A 24,178-nucleotide genomic window follows, 5' to 3' on the forward strand; every position below is an offset into this window, starting at 1 on the left:
TTTACATATGGAAGGCAAGGTTTGAGCAAGTTTATGCATGCAATAACAAATAAACAATAAGTATTGTCATCTCTAATGACTAGGTCATAAAAACATGGGATGGGAGACTTCTTATCTTAAGGTTTAGGAGAAACTTGAAAGTTCCAATTCAGATCTAGGGGGTTTTGTGAGAAGGGTGTCTATGCTCTACATTGTAAACTTGGAGGGAGCCAACCTAGGCTAGGTCATGAGCAATTTGGTTGTTAAAATAATAGGGGTCCATCATATTGAAAGAGTCTTTGGATGGTGAAGAATATGCAAATGTTGAGCAAAGTTGAGATTGTTTAGACTAAAGATGTGAGGTCGTTCTTACTAAAGATGTCAACAGATCGTATCAATATATAATATCAGTTTTGTTCAGTAGAAACGTGACATGTCAACAATTGGTAAAAGAGCAAATATCGTTGTTCACTCATCTCATGGAGAATCATACAAAAAATGCCATTCACACACATATGCAAAGTATGATAGCTATTACATCCGAGATATTCCTCCACATTACATACAACCTCACAACTCAAATGTGCCCACACACACACACATCATGGAGTAAACCACAATTCTTCTTGGTGAAATTAATTACCAATAATAATGAACCAAACTATAAGGACCTTAACATATGACATATTCACTAAAAGTATGTGCACTTATCATGAAACTTTAGTTTTAACTCAATACGAATTATAGAGGGGTTATTAGATACATAAAATGCCAATTAGCCTTCAGCTTTAAAATTGAAATTCATTCCATTTCTTTTGTGTTTTTAAACAACCTCACTGGAATTGGGACAACTCCTTTCCTATAAAGTGAGCTAGCGTTTTTCGTATCGCAACCCAAAATAGAAACCTTCAATTCCACACATTACAAGTTTTTCCTCATAACTCTTTTAAGGTTTTTGGGATTGTTAAGACGAAATTGCTTTCAAAATGGAAGGTTTTAGACTATCTACCCTCACATTCAAAGGTTTGGTTTCCGAATTTTCTTGGCTGAGGCCTTCATAACATGTAGTGAACCACAAAACAACGAGGGAGGAGGAGAAGTGCATCTTGCCGTCAACGAGTCACACGACATTGGCGCATTTCTATGCCGGATGTCCTCTTCATGATTTGTGCAACGCATACCCAAAAGCTCAATCTCCCTCCTCCTCCTCCTCCTCCTCCTCCTCCTCCTCTTCCTCTTCTTGCTCATAGATAGTATACTCCCCCTCTTCATCACTCAAATCCACGCGCCTTATTGCTCCATCAGTGTCGCCTGTAGTCAATGGGAACTTTTCTAGAAGCTCTTGTAAGTAGTTCTTTGGTACATTGTTGTAAAAATCCATGTCTGGAAGGTAGTTAAGGACTGTGTTCACAAGTTACTTCAACAATCTGAAAACCTAAAATCAAATCCACATGAACAGCTTCAAGCAAGTGGCGCAGCAAATCCTTTCAAGGGTGCAATCACCTGGACCCAGATTCGCAATTAAGCCTATGATGACACATCCACCCTTTAACGGTGCAATCGCGTGGACTCAGATTCACAATTAACCCTGTAATGACACACACCCACCTCCTCAGATACCAGATGTTCAGCAATACACACACAGGCATGTCCCTCTTTGAGCATCTGCATATTTTGCAAGCCTGATACCAGATGTTCAGCAAAACAGACACACATGCATGTCTATATGTGTGCATCTGCATATTTTTCGAGGCTTTGACAACTTCACGCATCACCATCACATGTCAGTAAACTTGTAGGGGATCCATCACACAGCAAGTTGCATGGATTTGGCAAGCCTTTGACAACTTCGCAACTCACATGTCAGCAACCAAGTATAGTAGCGGATCGCATAGCACGTTTGCAAAAGTCCATGCAACTTCTAAACTAGAAGCCTTACAAATTCTGCTCCTAAGACTAGGACCACTTTGGAATTCGAAAACTGTTCAGAGATTTATGAGACACGGTTACCTGCAAAGTTGCGGTACGTGGATGGATGAAAACGCTTTTTCTATGTATACCTTGAGACTCGAGAGAACCATGGATCTGCTGGTAAAGGTTCTGACTTTGTTGAACATATTCCTTGGCTGTAGTCCCTTCAGAAACTGAACATTATTCTCTGCTGTAGAGTTCTCTGCACCAGTCAGAAGTGAACGCTGCATTGATTTCTATTAGAGGATTGACTGATACTTCATTCTAAATACATTGATTTACTTGGCGTCTATAAATCCTTGTCCTAAAAGCCACTGCAACTTAAACCATATGCATGTGTTTTCATGTGACTGATGTATGAATTGGAAAAAACAAGAACAGGGACAACATAGGAGAAAGCTGCATGTGGCCACAGAGCCCAAATAAGGATACAAGTATCTGTGCTTTGTGAATCAAGTTCCTGAAAAAACAGAGAAATATACAAAATTAACTCATTAATCAGCCAAAGATCATAAATTCATTACACCAATTTTTTAAACCTTCGGGCCAAAGTGCAGAGAAATTTGACCTCTCGTTGTTGATCCTCATCTTCATCCTCATCATCCTCTTCCTCTTCCTCTTCTTCTTCGCCGTCTTTTTCGTCATCATTGGGGTGATTTGTTCCATAGGACTCGGTAGTCACACTGCCATCATCTCCTCTGTTTTGATCTTTGAATAGATAGATACGGTCAGCTCTCTCTCTCTCTCTCTCTCTCTCTCTCTCTCTCTCTCAGTAGCATGCCTTGAACGTGATGAACACGTCTCTTCCTCCACTAGCCAAAAATTAGAAAATTAAAAAAATCCACATAATGCAAGAGTTGCCAATAGCAATGTACGTCAAAGAGCACCTTGACTTGTGATGGATGCAGAGCAGCAAAGGGCCTTCTAACAACCAAATTTTGTGGCATAGTGAGGTCACCAAACATGACTCACCTAAATGTACAAGAGACTCTTTGGCCAACATGCAAAATCCATATGCTCAAGAGGATTGGAGGAGAGCCCTTAGAATGGTGTTTCATGGCACTAGAGACTGTAGGACTATACATAGTGGACAGTTCCTTGGATCATGGATAGAGGCCTGACGTGTGGATATGAAGATGCACATGGGTGTCATTTCTTACCATTTCTAGGGGCAACTTGGGACTAAGATCCCCATGTCAGGTTTCTCATAGACAGTGTGGACTCCAGGGCACCATGAGCTCATAGCTAGCATCATTGCTTGGTACATATGGACCACCAAATGCAACCACGCTATAGATTTATTGGACATATCTACTACAAAGGCTCGTTCCAAGATTTGGATGAAGACTCACCACTCTCTCCACTAGAGATGAGAGGATATACTAGGCAGCTTGGAGATTATGAGGGGTGAGAGATACTTTTCTTAAGACTTGGGATTCTTGCAATTTCTTCCATGGTCAAGCCCATACAGCCTGGCAATATCAACATCCCGACTGGTTTCATTCAAGTCTTGCAATAGACTTCCCCCTATCGTATATTTATTGGTACCGAAGTCCCTTACAGGGCTGATTTGTACTTTGTACTTTTGCCATGGAATACTTTGTCCTGATGGGATTTATTAGTAGTAATACTACTCTTCTCTGATCAAAAAATTGGTGACAACATTGGTTTCGTGAGTAAGCTAGCTGGATGGTCTATAAAGAGTGGGTACAAGAAGAAGTTGATGGTAAGAGTCTGCTAATGGCTGAAACGTAACGTTTCGGAGCAGAAATTAGCTTCTTTGTACTTAGTTTGAATGGCTCTTTTATTCTTAAAGAAATACACAAGGAGACCTAAGCTTTAGGGACAATGCGTGTCTTTTGTCTTTGAGCAAGAGCATGCTAACTCCCCATGTGTGAAGTGATTTATGCTGAATTTGTAGTTAACTGTTTTAACAGTTAAGATGAAGATGAAGATGCACTACATAAAGCACAGTTGATCAATGCAGCTAACGGATTTGCTCAATTCTCTACTGCAGTTGGCAAGTTTTGCACCTATAGGTCTCTTATGGGGAAAAGCTAGGGATCACATGGCATTGGTCCTTTTTGACCTACACCCTTCCTTCTCAGATAGGGTGGTAAACAACCTGATTTAACACTAATTACAACAAGTACAAAATTCACATGAACTGAAATGGGCGAGGGCCCGGACCATGGGGGTAATATATGCACCTGGTGGTACCAGCAAAGCATCTATCAGCCAAGCTCAGAGGTGTGACTTTGTACACTAATAGAAACGGGCCGCCTGTGCCATGGCCCACTCGATCATATCCATCAGAGCTCTCCACTATGGAGGGGCTCCAAAGATAATGCTTAGATGTGGGACCTCAGTCCCAACCCACCAATTTATGTCCATCATACAACCTGGCCACTGCTGGGAGAAGAGTGCTAGTCCTCCTCCCATCCACTAGGAGATGTGATCTGCCACCTAATTCTTCACCTCCTCTATCTGTGTCATCGTCCAGTCTCCTGTATGAGAGGTCTGAAGGAAGAACGCATAGTTTAGTCCATCCAGTGGTGCAAGTAGATGGACCTTGCCGCTCCTTGACTTGCGTACCACGAAGATTCTTACCTCCAAAGGTAGTGGGAACTCTCCACGCTCTGCAACTACTTAACCACTCTAAATCTTGAGCATCTCAAGAGATCAAGCATCGTGGGATTCGCCTCTTTTGATTGACCATCTATTTGTGGATGAAAGAATAAAGAAAATTTATCCATATTTTTAAACAATCCCTTCCAAAATAAACTGATTATTCTAGGATCTCGATCACTAATGATCTTAAACACATGCCACAAAAATAAGCATGCCATATAATCAATACCATATGAACCATTTGCATGACTAGCACTCATTCCTTGAGCCCCAAAAGCACCAATAGGTGAAAATGCATTCCCATACATGCCACTTTGTGTCCCAAGCATCATGTCCATGTTGCCATACATGGGATTATGCATATTACCAGCCATACCTAGATACATTGGGCCTTCCACACTATGCATTGGTTGCTGCATACTATAAGGAGTTGTACCATGTATTCCCATATGCAGCCCCTGACCTACCATAGCATGAAAAATAGTGTCATCACCAAAGTATTCGAGCTACTCCATCATTGCATGCATACCCATTGTCCAAAACCCATTCGATTGACACTACAAAGATGGCATTGCATTTGGGTATCCAATCTCACTAGTACCATTTGCTTTTGCTCATCCCCAACTTTTCATGCATCTTTAGACTATAGTGGTTGTTCTTTGGAAGCTTCTTGCTGCCCAAATGCCTTTGAAGATTACATATTCTTCTTGCTCTTTTTGTCCTTTTTAGAAGGATTCAAAAATCTCTCAAACTGTAAATCTTTGGCCACTTGTACAAAGATTTTAGTTGCTACCTTCAACCAATCCTTGAACTAGTTATCATATTCTTCATCTCCTTGCTGGTCATTAGCATCTTGTGGCCTTGAAGGATCCGCTTCTTGTTCAACAACCACATTTTCTCCTTGTTGTCCATGTTTAAGCATGTTTCTAGATTAGACATTGCATTTTTCCCTTTTTTTATGTGCATTTTCAAAATGAGATGCATCATCCCTTCTTGACCTCATCTCATTGTAAGGTGACATAGTTGATGTAAATGCTCACCAAAACACAATTTCAGCACTAGAGTCTAAGAGGAGTAAGAGATCGAAGCTCAACTAAGAGTACAATAGATAGTGTAGAGTGTGAGAGCACGACACCCAATGCAATATTCTGAAGTGTAAGATGCAAGTACAAAGTACAACCCTTGAACCTTAGGGTTGTAAGAGGGTATTCACACCTGAAGGGTGTGAAACACCATAAGTGCCTAAAGCTGTGTAACATAGGCACATTAAATAAAAGAAATAAATCTGGGGAAAAAAGCCTCTTGTACAGAGAGTAAAAAGTGCCCGAATGTCCTATTAAAGATCACTGTCACTCTTGTGTGAGCACCGGTGTGAGCCAAACCCAACAAACTCCCCTAGAGTGAAAAGTGATCAAAATACAAGGGTCATCCATCAAATGTGATCAAATTTAAAGCATTGAGAAATGCTTCAAAATTGTCACGAGGAAGAGCTTTGGTGAAGATGTTGGCCACATTACTAGTGGTAGGACAATAAATAAGGCTTCACCTGCATGTAGCCTCTCTGAGAAAGTGATAATAGATCTCAATGTGTTTCGTGCGTGCATAAACACTCGGTTCCGTGGCACTGCAATGGCCCTCTGACTGTCAATGAACAAAGGAGTAGACTCCATGACAAATACATCCAAATCAACTAACAAGCGTCTAAGCCATACACATTCAACTGTGGTAGTGAAAGATACCTTGTATTCAGCTTCACATGACGATGTGGCAATAGTGGATTGTTTCTTGCTAAGCCAAGAGATGCAAGATGAGCCAAGAAAGAAATAATTGCCACTAGTGGAGTAACAAGAATCATAATCACCAGCCTAATCAAAATCACTATAAGCATGTCAATGCAATGGTCCCCCCTTGACATAAAGCAACCCAAGAGTCCCAGTATCCTATAAGTAATGGAAAACATGTTTGACACCTTACCAATAAGGCATGCGTGACTGATGCATATATCTGCTCAGGGCTGAAACTGCAAACTGTATGTTTGGCCTTGTGTTGCATAGGTAAAATGTATGGATATCAAACAAGTCACTATCATCATGCAATGACAACTTCGGTCTAGGTTCCATTGGTGTACAAATTCGCTTGCAATCCTATAAGCCAACCCTCTCAAGAAGTTTACCAATGTGTTTCGGCTGTGACAATCTAATGCCTCTAGCATCATGAATGAATTTAATGACGAAGTAATAGTGCAAAGGCCCCAAATCTAACATCTCAAAAGTTTGCTGCAAATTTTGTTTGAATGCTGAAATCTGATCAGTATGTGTCCCTGTAAGCAAAAGATCATCAACATATAGACATATGACTGGCAAGGATCCCCCCTCTTTACATACGTAAAGGGTAGACCCTGATGAGCTGTTTATGAACCCTTGGCTGAGTAAAAAAGCATCAATCTTTGCATACCAAGCTCAAGGAGCTTGTTTCAAACCATATAAAGCCTTTTTCAGCTTACAGACGAAGTGTTCCGATCCCTCAACTGCAAAACCAATAGGTTGTTGTACGCACACTTCTTGAAGTTCCCCATGTAAAAATGCAGTCTTCATATCAAGCTGATACACAGTCCATCCATAATGGGCAGCCAAAGCAACCATAGACATAATGGTAGTCATGCGGGAGGTCGGAGCAAATGTCTCCTCATACTCAATGCCTTTCTTCTATGCGTAGCCCTTGGCCACAAGCCTGGCCTTATATTTGTCAAATGGATCCATTTGAATTCCTTTTCAACTTATAGACTCACTTTGTATGAATGGCTTTCTTCCCAACATGCAAAGACACTAAATCCCATGTTTGATTCTTTATGATGGAATCAAACTTAGCTTGCATTGCTGCCATCCAATGCACACTATGTTGTGCATCCTCGAAACATTCAGGCTCCTCATCATCAAATGTAAATATTGCCATAACAAACTCCATGGTATGTGCACCATTATGCATACAAGCTTGCCTTCTAGTACGACCAACAATAGGAGCATCCAAATGACTATCTTTCATAGTTTGCAAATACCATCTACACATTTGTCTGGCCTCTTGACTCTGTACAAGCTCTTGCTCAATTTCAAATTCAGCACCTTGCTGAATATTTACATCAGCCATGGGTTGATTTTCTACATTACCCAATGGAGCACCTAGCTGCACATTAAGTTCACTTGTTGAAGCTCCAACTGTATCACCGAAAGTAATGGACAGCAACCCTTCAAATACGTCATTGGCAGCCTCATGTGTCAAAACCAGCAAGAGATAATTCTGATTTTTCATCGAAAACGACATCCCTACTGACAAATACCTTCTTAGAGACATGATCATATAACCTATATCCTTTGCTCTCATTGTTGTACACCACAAAAATGCATTTAACAACCTTATTATCCAACTTCTTCCTAAGTACCTTGGGAATGTGTGCATATGCAAGAAATCCAAAGGTACAAAAATGCCCAATAGAAGGTTTTTAGCTGTTCCAAGCCTCAAAAGGCGTGACATTTTTCAATTCCTTTGTGGGGCACCTATTCAAGACATGGCAAGCACACATAGCTGCTTCCATCTAGAAACTGTGTGGCAAGCTCTTTGCTTTTAGCGTATATTTGGCGATCTCCATGAGTGAACAATTCTTCCTCTCTACAACTCCATTCTGTTGTGGAGTATAAGCAATAGTGTACTGATGAACAATGCCCTTCTGCTTAAAAAAGGAATTCAGCATAGAGGACATGTATCCCCCCCCTCAGTGCGAACGGAGAGTCTTCACCCTACAACTAAATTGATTTTCAACAAGTGCTACAAAAGCCAAAAATGCATCATACACTTTTGACTTTTTAACTAAAGAGTAGACCCAACAGAAACAAGTAAAGTCATCAATGAAAGTGACAAAATAGTAGCAACCACCCAACATCCGAGTGCACAATCTGTAACCTCGCAGTTGCTCTAAAAGCAACATCACAGGGAAATGAAAAACGATGTATTTTTCCCAAAATACATCCCTTGCATATGTTCTTACAAGGTCTCCAAGAGAGGTAAACCATCAAGCATCTGTGTACGCTCCATAAGCATCAAGCTACCATAGTTTACATGCCCTATGCGAGCATGGCATAACTCCGCCTGTGACATAGCAAAAGTAAGAGTGGACGCTAGATAGATTGACTGATTAACTGAAAAAGCATCCCGCTCATATAACCCATGACATAGAGTGTCAGTCAAAACCAAAGTCATGTGTTCCTTATCTCATACCATGCATTTGCCATCATCAAATGTAATCTGCAAACCACCCCTTGCCAAAGAAGAAATAGATAATAAACTCTTCTTTATGGCTGGCACAAACAAAGCATCTTGCAAGCGGAGAATAGAGCCATCAATGGTTGTCAACACAATCTCCCCAACACCTCTAACAAGGTATGATACATTGTTGGCACACTGTACAGACTTGCCAACTGGGGTTGCAATAACATAAGCAAACAAATCTCTGCAAGATGTGATGTGCCTGGAAGCACCACTGTCAAAAAACCATGTGCTCGCATCCTCAATAGAGCTAGATGCTCTATTAGCCCAAGAAGAGTCATAACTACATGTGTAAAAACAATAGTTCCTTTCTACAACAAACAGTAGCAGTAGAAGGCGCATCAGAAACAGGCATCCCTGACTCCTCCTTGGCTATGCGCTTTCTACATTCAGTGATGTAATGTCCTCGCTTCTTGCAATAGTGACACTTGCCCTTCTTGGCTTGTATGCCCCTTATTTTTTATTGCCCTGTGAAGTGCTTGAAGTCCTAGAGCTTTATGAAGCATTCTTTGTTTGGCTGCCCTTGCCCTTTTGTCTTACCATAAAAACCTGCTCAAAGGCTATAACATCCGCACCACTATTCTTTCTTGTCTGCTCCTCTAAGAGCAAACTGACTAGTAAAAGGAAAGTAAGTGGCTGTGGGGAAATCCTCATGGTGAGGTTCAATGCTGTATGAAAGGCCAAGTACGAGGGCGGCAATGAATTCAAGGTAGTAGATATCAACTGCGCATCTAAGTAATCCTTATCTACATTCATAAGCTACTCATGCAAGTCCTGAATTTTATTTAGATAATCTTGTATAGAATCACCGTTATCCATCTTCACTGTCTCAAGCTCTTTCTTCAAGAAAGATATGCACATCTCATTCTTTCCACCAAACATCTACTCTAAGGTCAGCCAAGCTTCTTGTGAAGAAGCTGCAGACCGAATGTGAGGGATGATAGACCGCTGAACTGCCAATGCAATCAATGACAAAGCCTGTGCATTTCGTGTATCTCATGCCTTTTGTGTTGCTGATCTTTGAGGGAGTGGCTAAGCTAGAGTGGGCTTAACACGCTGAGTTGCCCGTTGTCCACGTCCTCTTGGAGTAGCAGCAAGAGCCACAACTTTGGGTCTAACTTCTTCACCACTGACATAATCCCAAAGATTCTTCATCATGTAGGACTTGAGGGAATAGTTGTTACCATCCAACCTATCCTCCTTGGATACGTATGCAAATACATCACCTCCCTGATTTGCCATGATAAATGTTGCTAATTGGAGAGCAAAAGAACAATATCTCAAGCTCGACCAACCTAGAAATCTCAGAATTTTCAGAAATTACAGCAATATGTGCGGGATTATAGAACGCTAAACTGCCAATGCAGTCAGTTACAATGCTTGAGTATCCCATGTGTCCCAAGCCTTTTGTGCTGCTAATCTCTAGGGAAGTGGCTGAGCTAGAGCGGGCAAAGTGGGTCTTTGACCATGTCCTCCTAGAAGACATGTTGCAGGAGCCACAACTCCAAAACGAACTTCACCTCTAAAATAATCACAAAGATTTTTCACAATCACCACATTTTTCATCATGAAAGACCATAGAGAATAGTGTTGGGTATCTCACACGCCTTACTTATGCCTACGCTCATATGGGAGTGTGCGGGTGATCACTAGGACACTGGGGCACTTTTTACTCTCGGTAGGAGAGGTTTTTTCCCCCAGATTATGTGTACTATTTTGTATGTGCTTGTGGTGCACACTTACGGGCACTTACTGTGTTCGGGTGTGAACAGCCCCTTATAACTCTAAGGTATAAGGGTTATCATTTGTACTTTCAGTTTACACACTCTATTCAGTACTATTGCATTGGGTGTCGTGCTCAACTCTGTCTCTCACTCTCACACTGTCTACTGCACTTCAGCTGCACCTCGATCCTCTCCCATCTGACATTTGGTATCAGAGCTGGTCAGCAGCTCTGTTCGGTTCCCGAGGACTTGCGTCAGCACTGACAGCTCGTCAGTACCTGTCTGGTACAGCACGTGCAGCCTGTACCTTCGTCAGCAGCCACGTCACTTGCAGCTCAGTCCTGCCCGTCAACAGTCGTCCACATCTGCAAACGTCTTCAGTCCAGGCGCAGCCTTCTCTGCCCAGCGCGCTGGTTGCAGACGCCCCCAGCGCCACCTGCCCAGCGTGCCACCTGTCCTGCACAACGTGCCGCCAGTTCTGCACAGCGCGCCATCTGCCCAGCACGCGCGCTGTTCGTCAACGCAGTCTTCGACAGTCCTGCCCGCCGTTTTTGACCACGTGCAGCCCGCCTGCCCATCGCGACTGGTCAGCCCGTCTGACGACCTGCTCCCGCCTGCCTTTGTCACGTCAGCAGCTCGCGACGTGCTGCACGCCCAGGTAAAATTTTCAAAATTATTGTCATTCCAGCCCAGAATAAAATTCTGGAAGCGGCGGTTCACACGCGGTTGGCACAGATTTACTGGAAAAGTAAATTTCATGCAAATTTCTGACTGAATGGTCAGAAATTTTGGGGCTTTTGTGTATTTGGAGGACAGATGCATTTAAACTGCTGATACAGTCACAGACCGACTGTTTTTGACAGAGATTTTGGCAAAATTTTGGGGATTTATTCATAACAGTGTTGCACTGCACTGTTTGCACATTGGGAAACGTGTTGTGTCTGTCTGTGACACATTGAATGCACATTTTGGGGCTTTTGTAACAGACATTTGTGACAGAAATTTTGGGCAGAAAATTTTGGGGCTTTTGATGTTTTAGTGCTGCTGAGCACTAATTGCACCTTGGGAAGCGTGCATCAGTGACAGTTTTTTTGACAGAGTACCCTTTGCACATTAATTGCAGACTTGTGTTTGCTGCAATTTCTGGAAATTTGCAGATTTCCAGCCCGTACTGCATTGACATTGCTCTATTGCCTTTTGGGAAATAATGGCAAATCAGGGAGGAGATGTATTCACCTATGTGTCCAAGGAAGACCGATTGGATGGGAACAATTATTCCCTTTGGTCTTTCATGATGAAGAATGTATTAGTGGCCAAAAATTTGTGGGATTATGTCAGTGGAGAGAAAGCACGACCGGGAGTTGTGGCTCCCGCTACTCCTCCTCCAGGAGGACGTGCAAGAGGGCAACCTCAGCCCCCTCCACCTCATCCCGCTCAGCCACTTCCCCCAAGAACTGCAGCTCAGAAAACTTGGGATACACGGGATGCACAGGCTATGTCGCTGATTGCATTGGCAGTTCAGCGTTCTATCATTCCTCATATTCGTTCAGCAGCTTCTTCACAAGAAGCTTGGTTGATATTGGAGCAGATGTTTGCAGGAAAGAATGAGACTCGCATCTCTTTCTTGAAGAAAGAGCTAGAGACTCTAAAGATGAATGAGGGTGATTCTATGCAGGATCATCTCAACAAAATTCAGGACTTGCGGGAGCAACTCATGAATGTGGATGAGTACTACTCAGATGCGCAGCTGATTTCTACGACATTGAATTCACTGCCTCCCTCTTACTTGGCTTTTCATACTGCCTTGAACCTCACTATGAGGATTTCGAAAGAGCCCATCACTTTCATTCAGCTTGTCAGTTTGCTTCTAGAGGAGGAGCAAACTAGACGGAACAGTGGTGTGGATAGTATAGCCTCTGAGCAGGCTTTTATGTCAAGGCAGAAGGGTAAAAACAGCCAAGGGAAAAATGCTTCGCAGAGTTCTGGTAGTAGTAACACTTCACAGACAAGTCAGAAACAGGGGGGCACGCAAGCCAAGAAGGGAAAATGCCATTACTGCAAGAAGCCTGGCCACTACATCACTGAGTGCAGGAAGCGCATCGCCAAAGAGAAGAAGAAGGAGTCAGGGATGTCTGTTTCTGCAGCTCCTTCCACTGCTAGTGAGTCCGCGTCCTTTGTTGCAGACAAGGACTATTGTTTTTACACTTGCAGTTATGATGTCTCTTGGGCTGATAGAGCATTTAGCTCTACAGAAGATGCTGACACTTGGTTCTTTGACAGTGGTGCTTCACGGCATATCACATCTCGTAGAGATTTGTTTGCTTCTCTTGGTGCACCTCCCGTTGGGAAGTCTGTTCAGTGTGCTAATAATGCATCATACCCTGTTCGTGGTATTGGGGAGATTCAGCTTACAGCCATTGATGGCTCTATTCTCCGCCTACAGGATGCTTTGTATGTGCCTGGCATTAAGAAGAATCTGCTTTCCATTTCTTCTATGGCACGTTGTGGTTTGCAGGTCACCTTTGATGATGACCGTTGCATGGTCCGTGACAAGGAACACATGACATTGGTCTTGACAGGTTCTCTGAGTCATGGGTTATATGAGTTGGATGCTCTTTCGGTAGATCAGTCTGCATATTTGACATCCACTCTTACTCCTGCTATGTTAGAGGCAGAGTTATGGCATGCTCGTTTGGGGCATGTAAACTATGGCAGCTTGATGCTATTACAGCGTACTCAGATGTTGGATGGATTACCTCTCTTGGAGAGACCTCCTGAGCATTTATGCGAGGGTTGCATTTTGGGGAAAATGCATCGTTTCTCTTTTCCCCGTGATGTTGCTTTTAGAGCAACAGCCAGATTGCAGCTTGTGCATTCGGATGTTTGTGGGCCCATGCAGACACAGTCATTGGGTGGTTGTTCCTATTTTGTAACATTTATTGATGACTTTACACGTTTGTGCTGGGTCTACTGCTTGAAAAAGAAGTCAGAAGTGTATGATGCATTTTTGGCTTTCAGTGCACTTGTGGAAACTCAGTCTGGTTGCAAGATTAAGACTCTCCGTTCGGACCGAGGGGGGGAATACATGTCCTCTATGCTGAATTCTTATTTGCAGCAGAAGGGCATTATCCATCAGTACACTACTGCATATCTCCACAGCAGAATGGGGTAGCAGAGAGGAAAAATCGGTCACTCATGGAGATGGCCAGATGTATGCTGAAGGCAAAGAGTTTGCCTCATAGTTTTTGGATGGAAGCCGTCATGTGCGCTTGCCACATTTTGAACAGATGCCCTACCAAGGCCTTGAAAACCGTCACACCTTTTGAGGCTTGGCACAACCGCAAACCTTCTGTTGGCCACTTCCGTACTTTTGGGTGTCTTGCATATGCCCATATTCCACAGGTACTTCGAAAGAAGTTGGACAACAAGGCTGTAAAATGCATCTTTATGGGATATAGCAGCGAAAGCAAAGGCTACAGACTCTATGATCCCGTGACCAAGAAGGTTTTTGTCAGCAGGGATGTTGTATTTGATGAAAAATCAGAATTATCCTTGGCTGGTTTTGATACATATCAGGCTGCCCGTGATGTCTTTGAAGGGCTGCTGCCCATCACATTTGGTGATTCAGCTGGTACTTCAGCAAATGAACCTAATGTTCAGCCAGCTGCTCCTATGGAACATGCAGTAAATCAGCACATTGCTGAAACTGAAATTCAGCAGGAACTTGTACACAGTCAGGAAGCAAGACAGGTGCCTAGATGGTACACGCAGACTATGAGAGATAGTCATTTGGAAACACCCTTGGCTGGTCGTACTCGAAGGCAAACTCGACTGCATGATTCAGCACATTCCATGGAGTTTGTTATGGCAGCATGTACTCATGATAATGAGGAGCCTGAATGTTTTGAGGATGCACGACATAGTGTGCATTGGATGGCAGCCATGCAAGCTGAATTGGATTCTATTCATAAGAATCATACTTGGGATTTGGTGTCTTTGCCAGTTGGCAAGCGTGCCATTGGTACGAAATGGGTCTACAAATTGAAAAGGAATGTAGATGGATCCATAGATAAGTACAAGGCACGGCTGGTAGCTAAAGGCTACGCACAGAAAAAGGGCATTGACTATGAGGAGACCTTTGCTCCTACCTCCCGTATGACGACCATTCGGTCTATGATTGCCTTGGCTGCACATTTTGGTTGGAAAGTGCATCAGCTGGATATAAAGACTGCATTCTTACATGGGGAACTTCAGGAAGAAGTGTATGTACAGCAGCCCATTGGTTTTGCAGTTGAAGGCTCAGAAAATTTAGTATGCAAGCTGAAAAAAGCTCTATATGGTTTGAAACAAGCTCCACGAGCTTGGTACGCAAAGATAGATGCCTTCTTGCTTAGTCAGGGGTTTGTAAACAGCCCATCTGAGTCTACCCTTTATGTACATAAAGAAGGGGGATCCATGCTGATTTTGTGTCTATATGTAGACGACCTTTTGCTCACTGGAACACGTGCTGATCAGATTTCAGCATTCAAAAATAATTTACAGCAAACTTTTGACATGTCTGACTTGGGTATTTTGCACTATTACTTGGGCATCCAGTTTGTACATGATGCTAGAGGCATTGGATTATGTCAGTCAAGGTACATTGGGCAACTTCTTGAGAAGTTTGGCTTACAGGATTGCAAGCCAGTTTGTACACCCATGGAACCTGGGCTCAAACTGTCATTACATGATGACAGTGATTTGTTTGATATCCATACTTATGCTCCAGCAGTGGGATGTCTCATCTATCTATGCCACACTCGGCCAGACATACAGTTTGCCGTTTCAGTTTTGAGCAGGTACATGCATCAGCCTCGTATGTCGCATTGGCAAGCTGTGAAGCGTGTGTTTCGTTACTTGCAGGGTACTAGAGCTCTTGGTTTGCTTTATGCCAAGGGGGGACCACTGCAGTTACATGCTTACAGTGACTCTGATTGGGCTGGTGATTTTGATACTCGTCACTCCACTAGTGGCAATTGTTTCTTTCTTGGCTCGTCATGCATTTCTTGGCTTAGCAAGAAACAATCCACTGTTGCCACGTCGTCATGTGAAGCTGAGTACAAGGCAGCCTTCACTACTGCAGTTGAGTGCGTATGGCTTAGACGCTTACTTGCTGATTTGGATGTATCTGTTACGGAGCCTACTCCTTTATATACTGACAGTCAGAGTGCCATTGCAGTGGCACGGAACCCTGTGTTTCATGCTCGCACGAAACACATAGAGATTCACTACCACTTTGTCAGAGAGAGGCTACATGCAGGTGATATCAGCCTTGTCTACTGTCCTACCACCAGCAATGTGGCAGACATCTTCACCAAAGCTCTTCCACGAGACAAATTTGAAGCATTTCGCGATGCTTTGAATTTGACGCCCTTTGGTGGCGGATGATCCTTGTACACTTGATCACTCTTCACTCCAGGGGGGTTTGTTGGGTATCTCACACGCCTTACTTATGCCTACGCTCATATGGGAGTGTGCGGGTGATCACTAGGACACTGGGGCACTTTTTACTCTCGGTAGGAGAGGTTTTTTCCCCCAGATTATGTGTACTATTTTGTATGTGCTTGTGGTGCACACTTACGGGCACTTACTGTGTTCGGGTGTGAACAGCCCCTTATAACTCTAAGGTATAAGGGTTATCATTTGTACTTTCAGTTTACACACTCTATTCAGTACTATTGCATTGGGTGTCGTGCTCAACTCTGTCTCTCACTCTCACACTGTCTACTGCACTTCAGCTGCACCTCGATCCTCTCCCATCTGACAAATAGTTGTTGCCATCCAATCTATCCTCCTTGGATACAAATGTGAATACATCACTCTATCTGTGATTTCCAATGGGAAATGTCACCTCTTCAAAGAGCACAAGACCAAGACCTAGAGCTGGACCAACCTGGAAATCTGAGAATTTCCAAAAATTACAGCAAGCACCACGCTGTAATTAACAAATCTGATTACACTCTGTCAAAACTGTCCAATGTACATGTTGTCCAATGCACAAACAGTGCTTAGCAGTACAAAAAATACAAAAGCCCCAAAATTTTATTGTCCAAAATTCACAATTTCAGTCTATTGCAGACTGACCCAAATGTACATTTGCCAAGGTTTGCACTAAACCAAAAAAACCCAAATTCCTAGCTCGGAATTCAAGAAATTTCTGCAACAAATGTGTCCTACACACGTGCAGGAGCACAAATAGCCTACCCGAGCAAAAGCCCTTGTCTGAAATTCAAATTTGAATAAAAAATGAATAAATTTCTCCTTTTACCTCTAATGCTAGCTTTGAGCCAACTAGCTGGTGGTGAGATGCTAGTGGGGCATAGTTGGAGCAGAGACAGGTGGCACAGCGAGCTGGCAGGGGGACGAGACTAACGGCGACGTTACACGGCAGGGAGCAGGCGACTAGGGCAGGGTGCAAAAGGTGCTGGAGCAAGGCGCAAGTGGCAGACCTGTCGTAAGCTGGGCAGGTGCTAGGCAGCGCGCTGGCTGCTGGTGGTACTGCAGACAGGCAACATTGGCTGGCAGCTGGCGAAACAAGCTGAGCTGACAGGCGTTGGACAGGACTAGGGCAGCAGGTGCTGCAACCAGCAAACAGATCTGGGTACTGCCAAGAGGAGCTGAAGCTGAGCAGAATCCTAGGATTGAAACCTGGCTCTGATACCAAATGTGAGAGAGAGGGGACACAGAGTAGACAGTTTTGACAGTGATGAGAGTGTGAGAGTGAAGACAAAACTCCCAATACAATAATCAAAAGAGTAATGTGCAAGTACAAGGTATAACCCTTAAACCTTAGGGTTGTAAATGTGCATTTACACCCAAAAGGTGTAAAACACAATAAGTGCCTGAACTGTGTAACATAAGCACATAAAATAAAAAAGAATATAACCGGGGGGAAAAACCCTCTCATAAGGAGAGTAAAAAGTGACCCAGTGTCCTACCAAGGATCACGGATACTCATTTGTGAGCATAGGCGTGTGTCAAACCCAACATGGTGGACATTTATAATAAGAAGACTATCTTAGAGCATAGGGAAAAGCCTCATGTTATAAATGTAAAAATTAAGCAGAATCACTCCCTCTTGTACCAAAATTTAGCTATTTCTAATGTAATGAAAAACCATATTTCTACATGCTTGGCTTTTCCTATTGATAAAAGTGATGGTGAAGTTGAAAATAAGTTATCCAAGATAGATAAGGGCTGATTTCTTGAAGTGGAATAAAGAGTGTCTCTGAGTCTTTGCATGGAGAACTTCCACCTGAGAGGCCCGAGGGTCATCCCATTGATCTAGCTGCCCAGCACTGATTTTTTATTTACACTGATTATCAAACTTGGTAATATTTTCTCGCTTAGCTGAAGTTACTTGAGAAGCGGATAAGATGGACCTAGTTCTTGTCCATGTTCCACTTTGAGATTGTTCGTGTGATGCTCTATCCAAAAAACCACAGGTTTCACTTGTGCATATTGCTCAATCAGATGAGATGAAGACACAATATGTGCAAGATGAAGACTTTGGAGGGAATTATGATCAACTATATGATGGTCAGAACCACAAACATTATACCCACATATGATGCATGGTTGCCTATGTAACAAAGTTCTTAAGGTCAAAAGACATAATTGCGAGGCATTGAGGAATTGATGCAACAATGAAAGCAACGGATCTTTCTTATATTGCCCAACTTTGAGGCATCATGTTGACATCTTTATATATATATGCATTGTATGTCAGAAGGTCATATATAATCAATGGAAGGCACAAAGATTGCAGCATTTGTTGCCTATCTAGTGGAGAGCATAGCCATGAATTTTATTTTTGACCTTCCTAGGATACCTACATGGAATGATGGGATTTGGATTGTCACTTGACACTTGTACATCTAGTAAGTATGCCTAGTGGTGAGGGAGAAGATAAAAGGGGATCATATGGCAAACTTGTTCATGTATAACATCTTCAAGTATCATGATATGTTCCAATCTATCATTGGTGATATAGGTTGAAGAGTTTACAAGTTTGTTTTCAAGAGGGTTTCTTGACAAAATGAGTTCTTTGAAGTTCTCATCTTCGTTTCAGCCACAAATAGATGGATAATTAGAAGAGGCAAATTTTATTGTTCTAGGTCTTTTGAGGAGTTATTTCTTTGAGCATAATGCCACATGAGAACAATTTCTTACATCGGTGAAGTTTGGTTATGACAACACCATGGAATAGCAAGGCTCCACTTGAGATAATTGAAAGTGGCAAGAAGGTTCCACCTATTCTACATTCCAAAGGCAAAAAATTTTATGTAGATAAGCATTTTGAAAGTACGGATGAAGCATATAATTAAAGCAAGCTCATCGAAAGTCACAAGAAAAGCATAAGAGAGTAACAAGCATTACCACACACATATGAAGTTTGCTAATGCTGATTGGGTTCTCTTGTGCTTTGCAAAGGCAAGGCTTAAACAAATGAAACCATAAGAGTATTAATGTGGCTTACTAGTTAAAGCTACTAGATTACCACAAGATTCATAATGCATTCCACATGAGTCTTCTTTGAGCTTTTCACGCAGATGTGACAAAGGATATGCAAGATACAATCCACAATAGGCTCTACTCGCATGGAATAGCTGGCATACACCTCTCCACACCAGTTGCGCCCCTTCATATGACCATAGACAATGCTTCCCTTGGACATTGGAGAAGGCAAGTCCCCAGTGCTCAGACTGCACAAGCTATAGGTGGGGAGGGGCTAGCCAATCCTGGGGGATCGCAACATCAATCTCTCATTGTTTGTCCCTCTCTAAAGCTACCAAAGCCTCACTAGAACCTCCATGTAACTTATCATCAGTGGATGTACGTGGAGGAGCCATCTATAGACGATTTAGAAGAGAAGTAGAGAAAAAAAAGTATTTGGAGAGGGAACGTAGCTAAACCACAAGCATAGACTATTGAAAATGAGAGTTACATATAGTATTCACAAAATTTGACCAAAACAAGAAGAAATCTGTTGTGAAAAGTCAAAAAATCAGTCAAAAACGGCCTGACAATGCAATCACCCAAACACGAGGAGATGCAGAGATACCAAAACGCAAGCTAGAACAAACATGCAGGTAGCAGAGGGACTGACGCAGGTCGTACGGATGCTGATGTGAACAAAAACGTAGGAAAAACAGGTCGATTTGGTTGGAGCAACAGTCGCTTGATCAGCAACAGTGAAAACAGTCTTGAAATCAGCAAAGAAAACACATCAAGAGCATAGAAACTGAAATCTGATACCATGTTAGAAGTGGAGCATAGATGGAAGCGTAAACATATGATGTAATAAACTGCTGAAACACAAGACAAAAGAGAAAGGGAAAGAAAGAACATTGAAGAACACAATACAAATGAGAACTCAAAGGTACGCTTGGGAAATGGAATCCATATATCCAACACGAGACAGTCGCATACAACAGTGAGTCAATAGCTACGTGGGCACTGGCACTGGCTCCTCTCTCCATGGAGTCTCCACACATGTGATGGCAAATGAGTAATTGAGTGAGGAGCCTAAATATATAGGAAAAATATATATCCTCAATATGATCAGGTCAGCCAGCAATAAATGCTAAATATGACCAAAATGAAGACCATAAAAATTCCTAAAATATCCTAAACAATGTGCCCAGCCTCTGCATGCATAGACTCATAAAGCCCATTGGATGTGCATGCACTCTCCCAGCTACAATGTGTCTCAATTCTCAACCTGTGGGTTCCAAATGACTGGCTGTCTGTCAATCTCCTGGTGACAATCTGGGGGCCTCCTCTGCAGGACCCAAACTCATAGAAAGCTTTGAAGGAAGGATGACCTAGGTAAAGTGGTCAGCACTATGGTGAAGATCCATCTCAAAGATGGTCTTTACTCATCTCTGATGTGGGGCCAACATTCCTGGAAACCATCCTAGAGGAAAAGATTGCTGAAAGAGTAAGTTCAAGCTTGCTGAAAAGCTTCAAGCATAGGTCCAGCAAGGGCCTTTGTAAAAAGATCTGCCAAGTTGTCTTTTGTCAGGATGTAAGACAACCAAATATCACCACCTGACAGTCTCTCTCTAACAGTGACAATGAACATCAATATGCATTTTGCAGGCAGAGTCTCAAACCATGTGCAAGAATAGACAGCATATCTGGAAGGAAAGGGACGTCTCCACTTCAGACAAGCACAATGAGCTAAATTTGTGGAGCCTCCAAAACTAGGACCACAACAATGGCTTTAAACTAACTGCTGCATTTTAAGGTGCTATAACCCAAGCACACTCTATGTCTCTAAGGCATCGAGCAATATGATCTTGCTATGTCCTCATTGAAAACTGTTGATGGCATGTGCACTGGAGAAAAAGTCAAAAAGGAAGAAAAAGGGAGAGGCAGGAATAAAGTGAAAACCAGGCCAAACTGGACCAAATGGATTCCAACAACCTGACTTACCACCTTCAAAACTAACCAAGTCACATACAATGCTCATGTAAGTCACATAACTTGCCATCATCAAAGGTCACATAAGTAAGCTAAACTATGTAGGTCTATTGATCACACGGATCAAATAAGCCTTGTCTTGAGAAGTAGAGGAAGATAATTTTGATCTGCAGCATCAGGAAGAAAGATCCTTTGATAAATGCAACTTCTTGAATGCACAAAAACCCAGTGTAGACTGCATCAACACCACAGGATCCAGTGTATTACCACTGGTATGCCTGCACTACGAAGACAAACAGCCTTCAAGACCATAAACCTGTGATGCTGTTCCCACACTCCATTGCATCAGCTCTGCAATGATTGGCATTTGATTACAAAGTTAATTAGAAATGCAAATGTGACTTAAGACATGAGATGCAGGTTAGTTATTTCACAATGTGGAACCTAGGACCTGTAGATATTAGTTGGTGCCAAGGGCAAAAGTTGTAACAAGCTATATCTTAGAGGTACTGGTGGTACCTGGTGTCAGAATTTGGTCTAGAGCATTTAATTATCCATAAATGTCAATGGTGACACTAGGAAATTGGCATTAATTAATCAATTAATGCTAGTTCTCAGGCTAATGAGTACCTAGGATTACTTGGGTGGTAAATTCGTCTATCCAATTTAATTGTTGGCCTGTTTGATTGTTTTTTGAGTACATAAATTGAAAGCATGAATGATCAATGCACAAGAAACAAGTGGAATGTATACTATGTGGCAAACTGTGAATATACAATGGATGGTGAATTATATGTGTCAGGCCCAAAATATGGGCATACCATGATTTCACCAGACCCCGCTCAATAATGTAGATAAAGCCATGGTAGAAAAGCTAGCCTACTTGTTAATGGTTGGAGGAAGAATCATTTTTTACTTTTTTCCCGCCTTCAGAGAGTCAGTAATGAAAAAATTAACAACTGGTTAAGGACTAGTGTATCCCAGAGAAGATTTCTTTATTCTATACAAACTGGAACAGAACGCACCAGTAGATTCCATACTTTGGCGCTGACTGCTCGCAATCTGTTCAAGTCGCTTCAATGATGCCAACTTTTTGGACTCAGTTTGCTCCAAATTTCTTGCGATGTCCCCTGGGATGACACTCAGAAACCGAACTCGCATTTGCAAACGCAACCTCACAATAGTAGCTCGATTGAACCAGCCCGTGTACTCCTGGATTGTAGTTTGAAAAAAGAGGGAGGGGAAACAGAGTAACTTTAAGAATTTCAAATTGCAGGTATAAAAATTTGACAACTAACAGCATGTCCATCTGAAAATACCCCATTTGACTCTGCATGTCCAGGCATGCACACACACAGATGTGCATGCATGCAGAGGCATGCCCAGGCCCCACACCCACCCCCAAAACCCCCACCCCCACCCTCACCCCGCCCCCCCCCCCCCCCCAAAAAAAAAAACGCACGCGTGCACACACACACACACACATGTATGTATACTTGCATGCATACATCTTTGAAAACATCAATTTGATTGGCTACACATGATTTCTCCTCTTCTAGTCAAGAAATGAGATTTGTAACACATTCATTCGATTGGCTCACTTGATGTTCCCTCTCCTTGTCAAGTGATGAAATGCATTTACAAGGCTGGCCTTTTCATATTCTTCCGCCTTTCCATTGCATAACTATTTTCATTGGAGAAAGCTTGAAATTAAAGGCATCCACAAAAAAACATTTACTCTTTCTTGGGTTTCACTCACCCCTATGCTCACAGAGGAGTGTCGGTGATCCGTAGTAGGACATTGAGGCACCTTTTACTCTCCATATGCAAGGTTTTTTCCCCCAATCATACTATTCTCTATTGTGTGTTTACGTTACACAATTCAGTCACTTACCATACTTTACACCTTTCCGGTGTCAACGCACCTTAAGGCACTCAACCCTAAGGTCTAAGGGTTGTACTTTGTACTTTCACTTACCCACTTGTGAATTGCATCATGTGTTGTGCTATGTCTTCTCTCACTCTCTCTCACTCTCTCTCTCTCTCTATTGCTCATTGTGTTTCCAGCTGAAAGCTACCATCTCCACTCTCACATTTGGTATTAGAGCTACAGGCTCACTCGGTCGGGCTCAGCCTCTCGCCCTGTCCAGTTCTACACCAGCCAGCAACTCTGCCACCTCAAAGCTCAGCTGAGCTACCCCCTGCATCAGCTGTCGCCACTCCTGGTCTAGTCATTGTTGCCCCCTGATCTACGCCAGTGCCACTGTCGTCAGCTCGAGCCTACGCCAGCTTCGCCTGCAAGCTCGCCACCTACAGCACTGCCCCCTGGTCCTACATCGCCCCTTGAGCTACTTGGGCTGCGCTGCCCCTTGCTCTGCCTGCCCACCAGCCCCGCCAGCACTCCTTCCACCTCCTACTGCCTTGCTCATTAGTTCTGCTTGTCTGCCACAACCTCCAGTAACTGCCACCTCTGCCAAGTCCTTGAGCTCCAACAGGCCACTGCCTACCAGCTCAAGCAGCTCGAACATTGACCCAGCTCTCGTCTCAAGTGACATGTATACTTTATTACTTTTTTATTTGCGAAATCTGAGCTACAGAAAGGGGCTTTTGCCAAAGAGGTCCATTTCTGCTCCAGGAAGTGCTTTTGGGCACACACTGCAGAAATTTCTTGGAATTCTGGTCAAAAAATTTGGGCCTTTTTTATGTTTGGCAAACATTGGCACATGTACTAAAGATCAAGTTTGAAATTGACTGAAATTGTGCAATTTCGACAGCTAAATTTTGGGGCTTTTGCATTTTTTGTGCTGCTGAGCATTGTTTGTGCATTGGACAGCGTCCTATTCGCTGAAATCTATGGAAATTTCAACACATTGGACAGTTCTAATCAAGTGTGACAGTTTTGCTAATTACAAGTCGTCGTATGCTGTAATTTCTGGAAATTTGCAGATTTCCAGGTTGTTCCACTCTTGCTCTCGTGCCTTTTCAAGAGTGACTTTTATCATGGCCAATCAAGGATAGAGTGACGTTTTCGCCTATGTATCCAAAGAGGATAGATTGGACAATAATAACTATTCTCTATGGTCCTTTAT

At 42.8% G+C, this 24,178-nt stretch overlaps 1 protein-coding gene across 11 annotated transcripts in view; it reads right to left on the bottom strand.

The window, feature by feature from the left end:
- Positions 1-745: 745 nt before the first annotated feature.
- The window catches only part of LOC148019607 (uncharacterized), a 136,936-nt gene continuing 113,503 nt past the window's right edge, over positions 746-24,178 (bottom strand). For 9 of the 11 annotated variants that reach the window (XM_087699711.1, XM_087699713.1, XM_087699704.1 and 6 more), the window contains 4 exons: positions 22,115-22,301; positions 2,519-2,658; positions 2,383-2,410; positions 746-1,362 (listed from right to left, as the gene is read on the bottom strand). In XM_087699711.1, coding sequence (XP_087555837.1) covers positions 1,169-1,362; positions 2,383-2,410; positions 2,519-2,658; positions 22,115-22,301 — 549 coding nt within the window. In that variant the 3' untranslated portion in view covers positions 746-1,168. Of the gene's footprint in view, positions 1,363-2,382; positions 2,411-2,518; positions 2,659-22,114; positions 22,302-24,178 lie in introns of those variants that run through there. The other 2 variants (XM_087699710.1, XR_015694851.1) reach the window with 2 other exon arrangements.

Source organism: Lygodium microphyllum, chromosome 19 (assembly GCF_053477565.2).
Source record: "Lygodium microphyllum isolate KBCC chromosome 19, Lygodium_microphyllum_v1.1.10, whole genome shotgun sequence".
Classification (NCBI taxonomy): Eukaryota; Viridiplantae; Streptophyta; class Polypodiopsida; order Schizaeales; family Lygodiaceae; genus Lygodium; species Lygodium microphyllum.